This window comes from Osmerus eperlanus, chromosome 25, assembly GCF_963692335.1.
Source record: "Osmerus eperlanus chromosome 25, fOsmEpe2.1, whole genome shotgun sequence".
NCBI classification, from domain to species: domain Eukaryota; kingdom Metazoa; phylum Chordata; class Actinopteri; order Osmeriformes; family Osmeridae; genus Osmerus; species Osmerus eperlanus.
The window spans coordinates 6,271,142-6,288,937 of record NC_085042.1 but is presented as its reverse complement, the minus strand read 5'-3'; the positions used below and the strand labels follow the sequence as shown (position 1 = coordinate 6,288,937).

The following is a 17,796-nucleotide window of genomic DNA, read 5'->3' as shown; positions in this document are numbered from 1 at the left end:
ACAGTTACAAGGTCGTGTGTGCGCGTGTGGTGTCTGTGTGTGTGTGTGTGTGAGTGTGTGTGTATGTGTGTGTGTGTGAGAGAGATTTCAGCTCTTGCTTTACATGACTCATGGTCTAAGTGTTCCCACTGAAGCAGTTTTCAAAGGATTCATTTGTTTTAGATCAGATGTATGGAGTGTTTTTAAAGTCACTTCCAAGTAATCAGGATTATGAATTATAAATTGTGCATTTTACATAAATAAAACATTCGTTTTCACCAAATAAATATTTGAAGGAGAGGAAATTGCATTTAGATGAACGGTTTTGTATGTCTAGAATCAATCAAATTAAGCTTTGGAAAATCAAACGCTATAAAGTTTGAAATATTTATGCAAGGAGCACAGCAATTCTTTCCAACTAGGAGAGGGTCCAATCACATTGTATGTGTGTATGTTCTCTGATGCCAGGGTGATGTCGTCCTGGTGAGAGGGATTTACACACATCTAAATGCATTTTTCCTTCACAACTAGATAAATAAACCACTCCCTTAAACTGGTTAAAACTCTTAAAACCGTTCTATAAAATACTTTCAAAATGTCCCAATGAATGAAATATAATACTTGTAATGCTAACATTTTGACCAGTGACTGCCTGGATGCAATTATTGCTTGATTTGATCTACTTTAATTACAACAAATACCTTAGTTATAACAAAAATGAATAATTAGAAAATCGCAAATGAGTTTTTTTCCTGCAATTAAAAAGAGAGATTAAAAAGAAGACAATTAGATTAGTTAGATTTGAAATAAAACAAATGATGGATAAAAAACATATTTGCATTGAATTCTTGCTGAGTTGCTTTATTTATATGTACGTTATTAAAGGAATAAAACAGTGATGGGAACCACAAATACATTAGAAACAAGTTTTGAAAGTTCCCAAGTTTTGAAAATTCATATAATTTTCAGTAATATTCATATGATAAGACGAAACATAAGAACATTTTTCTTTATTTAGGATTGTAAATATATTAATTCATTTACTGTACATGTAACTGATTAATCTAAATGAGTACAAAATCCTTATCATTTATTTTGTAAGCAAACACAACAGGCAAAGGAATGTTTTAATTAGAAACAGGACATGTAATCTGGATCCTTTGTTTTTCTTTCAGTCTCAAATGTTGCTCAAAGCCACAGAAATGCCTAATGGATGCAAATGGAGGAAGTGTTTGACATTGCAGACACAGTAGTGCTTGTTTTAGAGGAGTCAGTCGTAAGGGATTCTGAGCCAGGCCACACAGAGCCCCTAATCTGCCCCAGACCCCCCACCCAACTGGAGGGGTCTCCATAACTGTCCGGTCTGAGGTGAGAGAGTGTCACTTTAGCCCCCCAGTGAACGCAAGTCAACATGCCATAATCCTCCCATCACCTAATGTTACACTTCTGGGTCCCGCAATTAGCCAGCTAGCCTGAGCCACCCACACCCCACTGGGCTAGGCCTGGGGCTGGGGAGGGATAACTGGGCTGGGGCTAGGCATGGGGCTGGGGAGGGATAACTGGGCTGGGGCTAGGCATGGGGCTGTGATAAAGGCCTCTAGGCCGGGGCTAGGCAGATGGAACTGGGCTGGGGCTAGGCCTGGGGCTGGGGAGGGATAACTGCGCTGGGGCTAGGCCTGGGGCTGGAATAAAGGCCTCTAGGCCGGGGCTAGGCAGATGGAACTGGTCTGGGGCTAGCCTGGAGCCAGGCCTAGAGAGTGAACTAGTGGTATACGTTTCCATGGCGCTGTGCCAGACTGGCCCAGGCCTGGCCACATGGTCCCTCATCTTTCACTGTCACCACGCTCGCAGGGAAGAGATCAAAACAAATACGGGGGGGCAGCGAGTGCCGGGGATGATGAATCGCTGTAATCAGTATCAGCCTTGCCCAGGCTGCTCTGTGATAGGTCGAGGGTAGGTTTGACAGATTCTTTAAGCAACAAAGTGACGGGAAGCCCAGAGTGCAGCTCTCCGACCCGTAGCGTCGTCTGAAAACAGAACAGTGACAGATACACGGACAACCTCGATAGTATCTCCGCTTTTGAGAACATTTGTTCTCAAGAACCGCTTTCAGATCCATGAGTCTTGTATCTGAAAGCAAACAGCTGAGAGGCGAGGAACACACCACCGTCCCGTCCTTGGCGGGCGCTGCGTCCATTATCGGTTGGCCCTGGTCAGCGGTCATGGCGTTGTAAAATTCCGTGCCACGGTACGAGCTCCATTCTCCACATTGTTTGACTCCCATGTGACTTCCTGCGCTGCAACTGAGCTGGCGTGGAAGAGCAACGCAGGGAAGCTCAATATTTCCCCTCAACCCAACCTTCCCAACGCCTAAACAAAAAGGCTGTTTTCCTGTCTCCAATCGCTATGTATTTCCAGTGTGTGTGCGTGTGTGTGTACGCGTGTGTGCGCGTACACGCGCGTGTGTGTGTGCGGTGAGAGGGCTGTTGGCATTCCTGATACTGGATCCTGTTCTGATCCCCAATTTCACTGTCTGGGGTGTGTGTGTGTGTGTGTGTGTGTGTGTGTGTGTGTGGGGGGGGGGTCTCTCTCCAAATGGACATGTTATCCATTTCCTGCTCCTGGCTCTCAGGGGTCACGTCCCACTGTCATAGAACGAATCTGCGCGTTAAAATCTCACTAAAAACCCACCACGTTTCACATCGGGAGGGGGCACTGGGGGACTCATCAGGTTACCCTCTCCGGGGTCGACGTGTTGCTCCGGAGAACCTCCAGGATGATGAGGGGGAGGAGGAGGAGGAGGAGGAAGAGGAGGTGGAATGGTTCCAGCTCGTGAAAGGTGCATTTAGAGGCCTGGGCTGAGCTTGAAAGAAAGACTCTCTCAGCTGAATTAAAATAACAGACTGGAACAGGATTTAGCGACCGCGTACAGTTAAAAAGTGAAGACATTGACGCTAGCCGTTATTAATTGCTGTTTCTCTCCAATGGAGGAACGCAGGGAGTGGAAAACACTGTGAATACACACACACGCACACACACACACATAGACACACTGTGACTCAGGGCCATCATGTCCTGTAACTAGGAGTCTACAGAAACCAGGCTATGGTTCAAGTTCATGAAAGTGAAGGCCATGGGAGGTGAGGAGTGAGGCGGGCCGGTGAAACTTAGGGCCGGGGCTGGGAGGATGGGGGTAGGGGCTGGGGGGTAGGTGTAGTAGGTGGGGTGTGGAGCTGCGGGGAGGGGAGGTGGAAGGGAGGGGGGGCGGGCGGGGGGGTATATTTGTGGTGATGAGCCTCTGTCTCAGCCTCCCCTCTCCTAGAACCAACATCAGGCCTTCTCACAGTCAAATAAATACGAACCCGCAAGGGGAGTAGGGAAGGACTCGCAGAGGAGGGGAGGGTGGGGGGGGTGGGGGGGGGGTCCTGGTGGTTCCTCTGCTGCATTGAAGCCTATTTAGGCTCATGAGCTGGGCAGAGAGGAGCAAGGCAGGCAGTGACAGATTTATAATGAGCACAGACTCGGCCTTTGCATTTAATACCAGGGCTTAAGACGTATTAGAGACACAAAGGACGCAGATTCAGCTCTGGAAGAAGAAAGGCCTTAATTAATTTGGGGAGATCACCGAGGGCCCGGGTCCATATCACCAGCCCTTTGTGGCAGGAATGCCAGCTATTTACCGCCAGCCCAATAGGACCAGGGGAGGGCCGAGGTGATGATGTACCGGCCGCTTCGCCACAGATAGGAAAAGGATACTTTTCAAAAGCTAAAAGCTTCCCCAGTTTTAAAACAAAGGGAGGAGGGAAAGAGAAGTAGAAGTGATTTAGTAAAGGGATCTGCCCCTCGCTCCCATGCACATTCCTGCCTGTTTGGATCCCTGTAGCACCCTGAGAAATACTCTTCCACCAAACGCTGTTCGTGTTCTCCAAAACCCTCCAGCGTCTTCATCCAACTAGACATCGGCAGGAATACGTTTTGGCCAAACAAGAAACGGATGCTATAACTAGGACAGTCTGAATGATGACATACACGTTTTAAATGTATTAAACACGTTCAGAAAAGTACTTTGAGACGTTTTAACGAGGTTTGGGTTTAAAGCAAAGGCTCACGGGTGCTTGTCGTGACCATCCTGAGTGGCTCTGTGGGCCTGGCAGGGAGGACCGCGAGGGGGAAGCTGCTCTGGAGTGTTGAAGGGCACAGTTGGCAGCTGTCAAGCCTATATTTGTTAACTCTGTAAAGACATGTGGAGAGAAGACCTTCCTTCCCAAAATAAACAAACAGGGGTGGCACACATCTTCCCAGAGAGCTCCAGTTCGGATGAGAAAGATATTCAAGTATTCCTTCATGGCTGGTTTTAGGGTTGGACATGACCAGGTGGAGAAATTGATTTGTATTCTGTGGGCCTAGTGATGGTCACCAACACGTCCACACCTAATAACTTTCATTTTGTAAATAGATTTCCCAGGCAACCGCTTTTATTTCAACAGGATTTCATTTAGGTTGGGGTATAAAGAAGCTTGGTTGTACAACAGATTATCACGGTTTTTCTAAATGTATTTCGTTTGACTCTTATATGGCAGTCAATAAACATTTAAAAAGATTCACTCACAAAACACTTGTAAAGACAACACAATGTTGCACCACGCAGCACTTCGTCTGAATACTGTTACATAGGGTGGGCCTTTCTTAATATCAGATACTGTTTCAAACATGTATACAACTGGATAACTGGACCATACTGTCATGTTTCAAAATATACAATTTTAGATCTTTGTGCGTCATTGCAGCTGGGTGCAACGTGTACCACGTGAACTTAATGTACTTTGTTGAACACCACATTTTGCTGAACTACATCCGTACTTTTCATGACTTGCAATGACGAGGCTAAATGTATTATTTACTATAACGAATAATATATCATAAATTCATTTTGTCCAAGCAAAAGACAATTGTTCGGCCTTCAAATCAAACTCACAAAGGGTGAAGAAAAGCATTTCCGTGAGAAACTAATGTTTTTTGCTGCGTTGGAATTTGTGCTGGACACTGGGGATCATGCATTCGCATAGTAATCCATTGTGTTCGTGTCCATTGTGTTTTATGTTCTTACGTGATGACCAAAATAAAAACGGAATAGGGTTTAACAGGAAAACTGGATTTTTTGAGCCAGAAAGGAAGTACATTTACTGAAAAAGTAAAAAGGAGACATTCTTTAGAAGTTTTCACAATCAGACTCGTGCTTTTATTTTCTCATTAAAAAGAAATCGTCCAAATGGTTTCAATCCTATTTTGTTTTATCAAAACGAATATTGTTATACATATTACTTGGGGAAAGTGTTGTTTGGGAAAAACAGGGTTTCAGTCTGTTCAAAATAAAATTATCTCTAGCTCTAGAGCTATAAAGCACCTGCATAGCTGGTCACTAATGTCGCAGTTCAAACTATGTCCGATGGTAAAATGATCCCGCTATAGTGATGTAGCGACACCTGTCAAATCGATTCGATTACCCCTATTGAAAGAAAATCGCGTGTTTTGAAAGTTTGTTTAGTCTATATTCTTCCTCGGAGCGGATGCCTGGTGACGTTGCTTATCCTGCGTTATCAAGTCTGTGATCTCAATATGGCTACGAGAAAATCAGTCCACTGGAATTCAAATAGGTTCATATTTATTTAACAATTCTAAAACAAATATCTTATCCTATTATAATTTAGTAATATAATGTATTTTTCCATAGGTGGTGACAAAGTAGGCCTAGGGCTTTCGCCGCACTAGATACATTTGCCTATTTCCATTTTTAAAGCACCCTAACCCTAAACAGGCCTAATCCACAAACATATGTATTTTCTTTATTAGGATATCATTTAGGCTAATCGATGAGAATCATGATTACATAAACGTGATATGGGCTAAATGTTTGTCATTAAATATTTTTTGATTTGTTTCCACTGAATTATGTTTGGTTCAATAATCCGAAAGAACCGTTAAAATAGCCTATATAGGCCTACACGTACAACTTTTTAAAATAGGCTGAAACATAACCTAAAGGAGTACATGACTTAAGCTACTTCAAACTTTCCTCTCAAGAAGAATCTAGGCTACATCTTCTTTTTCATCTTTTATCAATGTTTAAAAACCAAAATAGCTACTGGTAGAACTATGCTCTTCTGATCATTGATCTTCTGCTGTAATTTCTGCAACATTCATAAAATGTAATGAAGCCATACAAAATCATATTTTGATGCAGTTAAATTGCTTCCTATTGGTGACCAAACAACCTAAATCTACAAATTAAACATTTTTTACTGATTGTGAATTTCAAATCTCACTTGGGATTATCAACCATTGAATCTCCGTCCAATCGTCTTTGTTCTATATGATGAATAGAAAAGCCTTGGGCAGTCATGATCCATCACTCAAAGATCGATACTTGCGTTTGGTTATTTGTTCACTTTTCCTCGAATGCCTGTAGAGAACGAAGGGACACCTTAAATTGGGCAGCCAGTCAACAACCAGCTGTCAACGGTGAACTGCTAACTTCCTCCCTGTCTTATTCAAGAATTTAGACAAATATTTTGATAGGATAGAGTTTATATACGGAGCGCGCCGTCGTGGGCCTTGCAGTTCCAGTCACGCTATATGCATGTTAAAATTATTATTTCATGATCGTTAGATGCCATTTGATTTATTATCTGATAATTGATCTAAAATCGTAATTGCATAAAACATGATTTAATCTGTATGCAATACCTAATTCAAGATGCATCTGGTATAATGTTTTTGGTTTGACCTGCAAGTCTGTGTTTATGATGGTGCTTTTAAAGCTTAATATTCACATGCCATTATTGGTCGCACCCTTGTCTAATCGAGTGGAAACAGTGTCGTCCCACCTGGAGAATGTAACCCGACTCATATCACACATCTGATCACACACAAATAGCAAAGAGCATGCCTTAACATTTGCTATATCCTAAGTTATTTAATGAGGCGTGGACGGGAGCCCTTGTTTTAGTGATTTATCTTGTTACCACAACGGAACATTCAAGCGCAGACAGTATGAGCCCACACACTGTCAACTAAATGAATGGACATTAGTTGTTTTTTACACCAAAGAAAAAAAAACTAGATACAATTCACATCTGAATAAAAAAGTAATCAAATAAACATGCCTGCTCTATAATTTTTTTTTTTTATGTGTCTAGCTATTTGTATATTGTTGATGATTGATCGTAAATTACCAATTATACAAATATTGAAGAAATCTATGTCAGGTTTCCCAGAAAAATGTAGCTACAGTGCAGACCCTTGGAACACATCACGTGAGGAAAAGATAAGGCTTTTTGTCAGGCTATTCAACACATAAATCTGAAATAAAGGTATTAGATCCTCAAGGGTCCTGATCGAGGTTTTTCAGTTGCTTGCTGTAGTCCTACAGACCTTAAAATAGTTAGGATAGATAGGATATTTAAACTAATAGTTTTAAATGTCATTGTCATGTAGCCTATAAGACAGGACGTCTGGAAAGTAGCAATAACCACTTAAGAAACATATTCAACCTTCGTGCTATGGTTATATCTATCAAAATTAAAAAGACCACCGATTATTTAGGCTATCACATGAATAATGTCGGCCTAATTAACAAAGAAATCATATTGGGCAAATGTCAACTATCATCATATTTAATCATGCCTTTAGGCGTCAACGAAGTGCATATAGCCTACAGTTTATTCAATTTAAATGCGGCAAACATTTTATTTTACCTTTTGAATAACTTGAACTGACCAATATTCAACTGTTATAAAATGCTTTCAAATCAAAAATTTTATATATAGCCTAGCCTATGTAGGAAAGTGCTTTATAGATTTCGAATGATAAGTAGGCTAACAAGAATATTATCCATACTTGACCTTTAAAATAGGGGACGCAATAGCTCGTTTTAGGCCAAGTGTTTTTGTAAAAGTGCTTCTGGGCTCATTGCGCAATAAAATGAATCTTACTGAAGAGCCAAGCTACTGGTATGCGAGGCTGTTCATCAACACGCACACCTGAAGCATGGCACGAGACGCCATATGAGTCACAACAACAGGAAACACGGCCCGTGAATCAATACAACGCCACAAGTCACTGGTTGAATCGGTTGCAATCATGGCTAATATGAACGAAATTATGAAGAGAAAAAGAATTAGGCATAATAGACACCGTTTAAAGTGTTCTATTTACATGCCATGTCTTTGCTCGGAACGGGTGGACAAATGTGTTTTCTCACATTGTAAAACGTTGGACTCCTGCCATAAAAAATTAAACATTTAAATGTAAAACTTGAATATAGCCTTCTCCTATTGGGTCGCATGTGCAGTTGGCCTTTAGCAAATTCCTTAACAGGCTCTTCCCTTTTATCAAGTTCTGTATTCTGTCCGTTATCACCTGCGTATTTACAAAGGACGCTTCCGACTTGGCAATGATGAAGTGAACTGGTATCAATGGCATCATCTGATAAAAGGAAATACAAGAGCGTGTCTTGAGGTGCACTACTTGATCTTTCACGATAGCTATTATTTTATGAAGTGCATTGGCTGATACTGTCTGGTTTACGTTTTACCGTTAATGGGCTCTTGCAAAATCGCAAATAATGTCGCCGCAATTAAACCCTAAATTGACAAAAGGCCTGTATGCCAAAATTGTTGTGATATAAATTAGTTAATGTTTGTGGCTCAGCCCAACCCCGTGATCTAAATAAAATAGTATAGGCCTTAAGACTGCCTGAAAACAAAGGATCGCCACAGTAGTTTATTTGTACGTAATTGCACCAAGACAAACGTCCAAATCAAACAGGGATAATCCGCAAAGACAACAAGCAGCCGCTAACTAGGTTATCCCATTAGGCACGTTATTCGGTCGCAGGTGTAAATTAGACTCAATCCGGTTGCTATATCAGCAGCTCAACAACAAAACATAACTTATGTTACTATTCATAATTGTAAACGTTGATAAGCTGATAACCAGACAGATAGGCTACTGTAACGCAAGACAAAAGGTCAAGTGTTTTTTTAAAAGTCACTTGCTTTACTCACTCGGCGCATGTTTGTCCTTTCACGCGAGCGCAGAACTTTGTTTACTGAATACAACTCACCATGGACAGAATTGCTGCTTGCCTAAATTCTAACTTGTCAATAAACATAGGCTACAGAGATTTGTTCTACACTGTTTGAAAATTACATATCTTATCAAAGGGGTTTGTGACCAAATACACACATTTAAAGAGGTCAATACCCTCACTCAACAATGTTTTGCATATTGACAGGCAAGTAAAATGAATAGCGGATCATAGGATAGATGAATGGGTGAATGGAAGGATTAACGCACTCACCATGTCATTTGGGCACTAGGCTATAGCCTACAGTATCCAACGTATACTTCAGAAAACAAATGATATATGAGTGAAGTTAATATATCAACAGGGATAGAGACGGTGTCTATTTTCCAAGGGGGTAGCTATCTGTGCACAGCTAAATATCCCACGGAAACTATAATTTACTGTAAAAATGCTGCACTTTGAAGCCGGACATCCGCAATGACGTTTGAGTTTTTTCCTGATGTGAATTCAAATTTGGCACTGTGATTGACAAGGTCTTATTCAAATAAAACATCCAGAGGAGAGCGTGCACACTTTTTTTGAGCCCCTGCACGGGAGGCGTGGAGCTCTAACTTTTGACATTCTCTCAGCAGTAGCTTCTCAAGCAGACTAGCGAACTCTTATGACATCACCCAGTCATCGAATGGGAGAAGAAGAGAAAATCTCAATGTGTATGAACAATGTTTTCGTACAGGACGAAGAATTTGGGGAAATGAATTGACTTTGAGTATAAGACAGTTCTTTAATGTGATTATATTCAAACCGCCGCGTGGGAATACTTTGCTTGGATAACACAGGATCGTCACTTCGACAAAAGTACATCACCAACGAACAGAGACGAAATGTAAAACTATTGCTGCATTCCTGGCCATTTTTCACAGCCCTCTCCTGCATTCTGGAACAGACCGAATAGAAAGCGAGGAGACGGTTTCATTCGACTAGATTTCTTGCCTATGGACGACAGTGGTCCCCTCTCTCCAAAGGCAAATGCTTTCAGTATTGCCTCTCTGATTTCAGCTGCGGAGCAAGCAGGAAACGCAACATTTGACAAACACGGCACTGGTCTGAACAAGCAAGACCAGCATAACTGCTACAGTTCCTTAAAAATGCACTACAGCACTGTCACGAGGGAGATGGAAGGTACGCGTTATTGACAATTACCTAAATGTGTCTGTTACTCAATATGTTGTGATAGGAGTTGTCGTCGTTGGTGTTTCAAAGAACCAATTCCGTAACACACCAGAATACGCAACTTGGCATTTCTGCGTAAATTCGAAATAGCCGTCTATCAACACATTCTGTCGCGTATAGGCTATAACACATTTTAAACTAGCGCAACTAACAGACCAAGGCTAACCTATCCCAACTATTCTGTTGAGAGACTCCCAGAACCGCTCTGTATGTAGAATATCATTGTTGTAAAAAGTTGTTGTGTCCAAATCGCACAGAAGCGACTTCTTGATAAACTCTAAGAAGGGAACACACATAGGAGACACCAGGCTGGGGGCATCGGTGCGTAATGGTAAAAACAGTCTATCATAAGACAATTCAATATAAGTGGATTATCTTATTTGTAATGTAAAGATAATTTAACGCATATTCACCTCGATACGTAACGATGCGTGTTTGCCTATGCAAATGTCTGTTTGTTTACCTTGTAAAAGTTTACACTCCACTGTGCCCGTCTATTGTTAAAGAGGACGATGTGGGCGATACCCTTATCCAAAAGTAAATGGGTGCCGGAAAGCCCATTAAAAGGGGCGCACTTCTCTGTCAATCAGTCTCGTCCCAAGGCGAGGAAAGGCACATTACCTGCAGTTCCTTATCTAAATAGAAATAAGAACCGGTTCTATCGTGAAGGGGAGGCCCTATGTGAGAGATAAGAGAGGAGTCTGGGTTCCAGTGGAGCACACAGCAGCAGTGCAGATAGGAGGCCGCTTGGAATACTTATGAATACGATCCATCGAAAAACCTCACGCGCGCTGACTCACTATATTCTTGCGGCCATACCGATTTTGGTCTGCGAATTAAAACTAGGACACCAGCAAATACAAAGTTCCGATTGAACATTTTTATTTATACCTTTGGATATTTTTTATAGGCTAGTACAACATACATTTTAGATAGGCTGTCGCTCGCATCGGATGCAACAGCAAGGATTAATGGACGCGCGAAGAAGCTCGAAACGGAAACACATTTAAAGAAATAATTTAAGGGAAATAACTGAGACTTTCAACTGATTGTACACATATTTATAACACAAATAATAAATCCAGCTTTTGGAATGATTTCAGCAATATCCAGCCCGTGGCTCACGCAGCTGTCCCATTTTTGCGATGTTGCAGCCTTCACGACGAGCAGCATAAGCAGCCTCAACACACCAGGGAGTTTCCACCTCTCTCCTTCCCCGGGGGATCCTTACGGTCAACATGAAACCCACTTTGAGCCCTGCCCGGCCGCTCAACACAGTTACAACTACTCGGGGTCGAACCAGACCCAGGCCCAGCAAAGCGACACCGGGACATCCAACTGCTCCTCCTCCTCGTCGAGCTCTACACCGAACAGCAAGTCTTTGGTGAAAAAAAATCCTAAAGTGGCCAACATTAATGTTCAGTTGGAGATGAAAGCTTTATGGGATGAATTTAATCAACTTGGAACGGAGATGATCGTAACCAAGGCTGGAAGGTGAGAAGCCTCGCAGCTCATGTAGTCGAACATCTCATGCATGTGTTTGGTTGACTGATATCTACTGATAATATCCCATAAAACCACACGCACAAAGGAAGACCAAGTCGGTCGTTTAAAAGTTATGAAGATTCTGAGAGCGTTTCTTAAATTTAGGAAATCTTTATTTGGCAAATAAGTCAACCATTGAGCGCTTGTGGGAATTGCTTTACAAACCTTTGAAAGGGTAACCGCCTACATTTTTTGACCTGAATATATTTGGCATTAGAATAGTTCCTACAATAAAAGCTCACTATATGGAGAGTTAACTAAATGCAATCATACATCGTATAAAATCTAGCCTAGTTTTATAGGTACTACAATATCTTGATTAAATTAATTTGTTTAACCAAACTTATTGTTAACATAGGCTATATTTACCTATCTTCTTATCAAAACGTGTGCAAAAGAAACCCTGTTAACACAATTATATTGAATCATGAAAATACAGAGTTGAATGTCTTTATCAAAGTTTGCAAAATCTAAAAGTATTTGGAATTTGGAAATTGATGATAAAAACACATTTTGTAGAAATAAAACCGACCTAATTATTTCGAGCTTGAAACATGGAGTATAAAGTACATAATGGCATGTTTATATTATAGCTCAAATTCACAACAAACAAGACCACACATTTTTTTCCTGCAAACTCAAACCCAGATTTACGTCCTATTGGTTAGAGATCATCAAAAGCCAAGGAATCATTGGACACATGATTAGTTAATTAGTATAAATCAAACCTGTAGATGTCTGCTTACTCACTGCTTAACCAAGTTTCCTCTTTGTAAATTGCTTGATGTGGGCATATGCTAATAAGATTGATTCAATAGATAAAGCCTTTTCCTTTCCACGCATGCGGTTATGGGTTGTGCAATTGCTCTCAGTTAATTATATGGTTCTTAAAAGATATGCCTGTTTCATTTCTACCAGGCCTAGACTAGGCCCAACAATTTCATTAGTCCTGAAGTTTTTGTATAATAAACAGTGCTTTGATACGCTGTTTAATGCATGCTAAATGTATGCATTCCAAAATGTGACGTTGATATTTGAGCAGTCAACTTATTTGCAACGGGGAAATTGAGCAGTGAAATCCTCCAGCGCCCATTAATACTATTATTAGCTATTTTCAGTACAACTTGCACTATGATACGACAGAAAAAAAACATATCTAGACATGTATATTGAAAACAAAAAATACATGGGATGTCTTGGCGATTTTAGGAGATAGTGAATGCTTTGCAAGGCCAGCTTTATCCACGCCAAAACCATGAAGACTATGATTTGCTTTTTTTAAGTATTTGATCTGAAAGGCAACAGACGCGGTTTACCTAGTCTCCGTTGCAGACTGACAGTAAGAAGATCTGTCATTTCAAAGACACAGGGAACATACGATCCGAGGGAGGACACTTTAAGAGCTACTTTAGCCTCACCTATCCACAACTGCTGTCTTGAAAAGACACTGAAGCTAATTGAGCGGTAATTTCAAGATCACTTTCACTAAAACCTTTCCATGTCTTCAGACATATCCCTAATTATAAATACATACGAGGTATAAGCATTTAAGACAGAAGCAAATGGTAGATTATCCGGTGTGTGTGTGTGTTCATGTGACAGAGCGGGCCTGGAATCCATCACTTTGTGAAACCAAAATTCAAGTGAATTGCTTAATGTTATACAATATACACGAGTACAACAAAGTAGAGTCACCTTAGACTAAGTGTTCTACTTTCTTTAACCAGTCAGTGAATTGTGTCATATGCAATAGCTTGCTACCTCAATCTTTCTTGAACAGACGTCATTACACGAGCTATAGGGCCTATCGTTAGGCTACAGCTATTTTCATTGTATTATTCAATTGACCATTTTAAAGAAAAGAAAATACCTATACAACATTAATAATTTCGTAAAGGGTATTTTCTTTTAAAACACGTTCACAGGGCAATGGTTTTCAACATGCAGAAGCACACTCTAACTTGGCTTTGTTTGTGTTTTAGGCGCATGTTTCCAACGTTTCAAGTGAAGATATTTGGGATGGATCCCATGGCAGATTACATGCTCCTAATGGATTTCCTACCTGTCGACGACAAACGATATAGGTAGGCCTACTTACATCACAATAAGTATAGGAAATTACCTATAACAATTGTTTACCATAGCATACTTTTTTTTATCTATTTAGTGGTCCTTCAGTGGGCTGTCGTGACATAAAATAGACTACCCATTATTCAGATATATGTTCATACTGTTTCTTATTGAACGTGGTTTTCTCTTCAGGTATGCTTTTCATAGCTCCTCGTGGCTGGTCGCCGGTAAAGCAGACCCTGCAACCCCCGGGAGAGTGCACTACCATCCGGATTCCCCCGCCAAAGGCGCACAGTGGATGAAGCAAATAGTCTCATTCGATAAACTCAAACTCACCAACAATCTACTGGATGACAATGGGCATGTACGTACTTTGGAAACAACAAACCCAATGTTTCAATCTATTCCGCCATCTATTCATGCAATCTAATCATATCCCCAACGGGATGTGTGTATTTGTGCCTAAAAGTGCAATTATTTTCACATAACGCATGCACAGCCATACACCGCACAATCCTAGCGCAAATGTTGTATTTAAATTTGTTGTGATCTCCAAGAACCTACAATTAACAAATCATTTGGAATAATTGTTTGTTAAATAAATATGAATAGCTATGCATCACGTGCATGCCTCATATCCGTGAATACCTCCAAGGTTTCAAATTCTCATGTTTGTAGCCTAGCGAATGTGGGGTGAAACGTTTGCAGGCCCATACGATTTTACCCATTACAATATATACAATACATTGCTTTTTAAAACGTTTTTTTTTTTTTTTTCAGATAATTCTAAACTCCATGCACCGATACCAGCCGAGGTTCCACGTTGTCTATGTCGACCCTCGGAAAGACAGCGAGAAATATGCAGAGGAAAATTATAAGACTTTTGTTTTTGAGGAAACAAGATTTACGGCCGTCACTGCCTACCAGAATCACCGGGTAAGAACCAACACTTTTGTGCCACCGTTTGAATTAGGCCTATACCATTTTCAAGATATGGGAATTAATAGCGTTTTTTATGGCTGAATTAGTCTAGGCTTAATTAGCGTAGTCTAGGCTAGGCTACTATTCTTTTTTAAATGTGTTTGCCTAACACATTTCTTTGGAATTGTAGCATATTCGTTTAAAAATAAGATAAGGCTATTGTAGTGGACTATCCCGTGGTTGCTGAACATGGAAACAAAGTCTTAATCGTATAATTGTCTGATTAATGAGGTGTAAAGTAAACTGCTTAGCTCGTCTCGTTGAAGCGCGACCGAATAGTTGACGAAGTAGCCTATAGGCACTACACCGTAAGAACGAACATTAAACTTGCCTGATAATTCCCTGTCACGTTATTCATTTTTATTAATTCTTATTACGTTTCAGTAAAATGTTTTGACCTGTTCTTTCTCACTGATGTTCCAGCACAGCTGTTCAGATTAGCTTTTTGTCTGTTTCTTCCTCATCCATGTTATCAGTTTGACCCCTCGGTCCAATTTACACCAATGGACTTGCAATAGTTTGTTTTTCCAACTCACTGCAGACATTCTTGGCCGTATCATTTCATTCTTGAAAGTTCAAAACAACACTACACTGAAAAAATATGGCTTGATGACTGCTAATTCACCGCATTGGCAATAGCAATAAACAGACGCAGGCATTTCTTGAAACATTCCACTAAAATATATGTGATAAAATAAAGATTAAAAAACAATATTCATGCTACTTCCATTTGCATGAATTGTGTGTTCATGGGCGTTTAAAACAAAGTGTTTTCTTCATTAATAGACTTAATAGATTCCGAACATTGTTTATGTGGAAATGGCCGTGACATAGTCTTTGACATTCGTTTTCTTTGTTTTGTTTTAGATCACGCAGCTGAAGATCGCCAGTAATCCGTTCGCCAAGGGCTTTAGGGACTGTGATCCGGAAGATTGGTGAGCATCAGACGTCTTCATAAGTCATCTACAGTAGATAATCAATAAAAGTTTTCACTGTATGTTTTCTGAATAGTCAGCATAAGTTAAAACAAATGAAAAAAATCCTGCAAAATATGTAGCGATTTTATTTCTCAAAAGAGCTACCCCCATATCTCACATATCATATGCTACAATAACTTGTACACTATTTTGAGCAGCCCATGTAAAAATCACGAACAAAGAGCCAGTGCATTGAATTTCTTCCATTGCTTTCTTGTTTAAAAAAACGTTGATACATTTCATAGGTGTCAGGTACAAAGATTACATGACAAAAATCCACTTTTATATCTGTTATGTTAATGGATTGATGCAGTGTTCTCCACCATTTCAGTTAACGTATAATAAGGATAGTGAGCTTATGACACATACATTAGCATGTAACTGAATACATTCTCTTTACTCCAGGCCCAGAAATCACAGACCAGGCTCTCTGCCAATAATGAGTGCTTTTGCCAGAACAAGGAACCCAATGTCGTCTCCCCCACAACAGAACGGCTCTGAGAAAGGTCTGTACAGCCATCTCCTTCTTTGTTTAAATGGAGAAATGATCATGTTCATTATGTCCCAAAAAAGTTAAACATCTACTTTGTTTCATCAAAGGAGCAGCAAATAGGAGCAAAAGCTAGCTTCTGGGTTCTATTATATGTCCATTTCACATTCCAAAAGCACCATGTAAAAGAAAAACAAAGCAAAAAAGGACAACATGAGATTAGCTGGGCTAGTTCAATCGTTGTTGTTAACATGTGCTTGCCCCGATGCGGTGGATAATACCCTGTCAAGTCGCCCATCTTTGACCGTCCTAATGTTTGTTGTTCATTTCAGACGATAGGAGGGACTACGACCGAGACCCCAGCGGCACACCCATCCACGCCGACCCCGCTCACCAGCTGATGTCCCGTGTTCTTAGCCCCGCCCTCCCCGTTCCCGGAGGGCTCCACGGCGTGCCCCTCAGTGGGGGGCGCCCCAGCCCCCCTCACGACCTCCGCCAGGACGGACACACCCTCCCCCCGGACACCCTGCACCACCACCCTTACAAGTACCCCACCACCTACGAACATTACCTGGGGGCGAAAACCAGGCCCTCACCCTACCCCTTGCCCGGCATCCGAGGACACACGTACCACCACCACATGAATCCTGCTACGGCTAACATGTACTCGACCAGCTCCCCGGCTAACTACGACTACGGGCCCAGATAATGACTGTGTTCTGGGTTGCTGCCCACCACATCTGGGCTGCGGCTAACTGCCCCAGCTGGAAGCAAACGTGCAGGAAAACAACAACTTTTCTCTAGCTGCCTTCTGCAGCCGTGTGAGCTGCGTTCAAGGGCGCAGGCATGTTTCTTGTTGCTGGCTGATGCAGAAAGAAAGAGAAAGAGTGAGAGAGAGTGAGATGGGGGAGAAACTTTATTTATTTAAAGGAAACATATCTTCACAGGATGTGCAGACTGGTCCTTCGAGCCCGAGAAGAGATCTTCTTTAGCCTTTGAACTCTGACAGCGTTAAGCTCTGTCAGGGCCCTACTGGTCTGGGCAGAGCTGCAGACATTGAGCCAGCTAACAGAGAAGGCAGGAGGCTTCTCTCTTAAACATGGATGGTGCATTATCACGGACTGGAATTGCAATTTTTTGTGTGTGTTGGATGCACTTTTTTTGTTTTTATGTTGCTTTAAAACAAAGCCATACGTTATATAGTCAAACAAGCTTCTAGATAGACAAGATATTTGCATGTTGAGGGTGTAGTAGGTGTCGGCCCTGAAATGTTTTTGTTTGAGATTGAAAAAAAAAAGTTTGATATTTTGGACGCTTTTGACCATCGTGAGCAGCTCTGAGAAGCTTGTACCATGGCACTGACTTGTAGCAATTCTAAGTAAATAAAGAAGCAGAATGACTGTTCTGTAACTGTAAAATAAATATTAACTTCTTTA

At 41.2% G+C, this 17,796-nt stretch overlaps 1 protein-coding gene across 3 annotated transcripts; it reads left to right on the top strand.

Moving 5' to 3' along the window:
* Window positions 1-9,621: 9,621 nt before the first annotated feature.
* tbx1 (T-box transcription factor 1) lies at window positions 9,622-17,796 on the top strand. 3 transcript variants are annotated; one of them, XM_062451165.1, is made up of 9 exons: window positions 9,623-9,950; window positions 10,124-10,246; window positions 11,401-11,791; window positions 13,825-13,926; window positions 14,105-14,276; window positions 14,693-14,848; window positions 15,761-15,828; window positions 16,276-16,376; window positions 16,693-17,796. In XM_062451165.1, exons 2-9 carry the CDS (start codon window positions 10,213-10,215, stop codon window positions 17,067-17,069), a joined length of 1,401 nt encoding a protein of 466 aa, XP_062307149.1. In that variant the 5' UTR covers window positions 9,623-9,950; window positions 10,124-10,212; the 3' UTR covers window positions 17,070-17,796. The 3 variants fall into 3 exon arrangements, with proteins under 3 accessions (XP_062307147.1, XP_062307149.1, XP_062307148.1); XM_062451163.1 differs by having other exon boundaries at window positions 9,622-10,246; XM_062451164.1 differs by having other exon boundaries at window positions 9,624-10,246; window positions 11,452-11,791.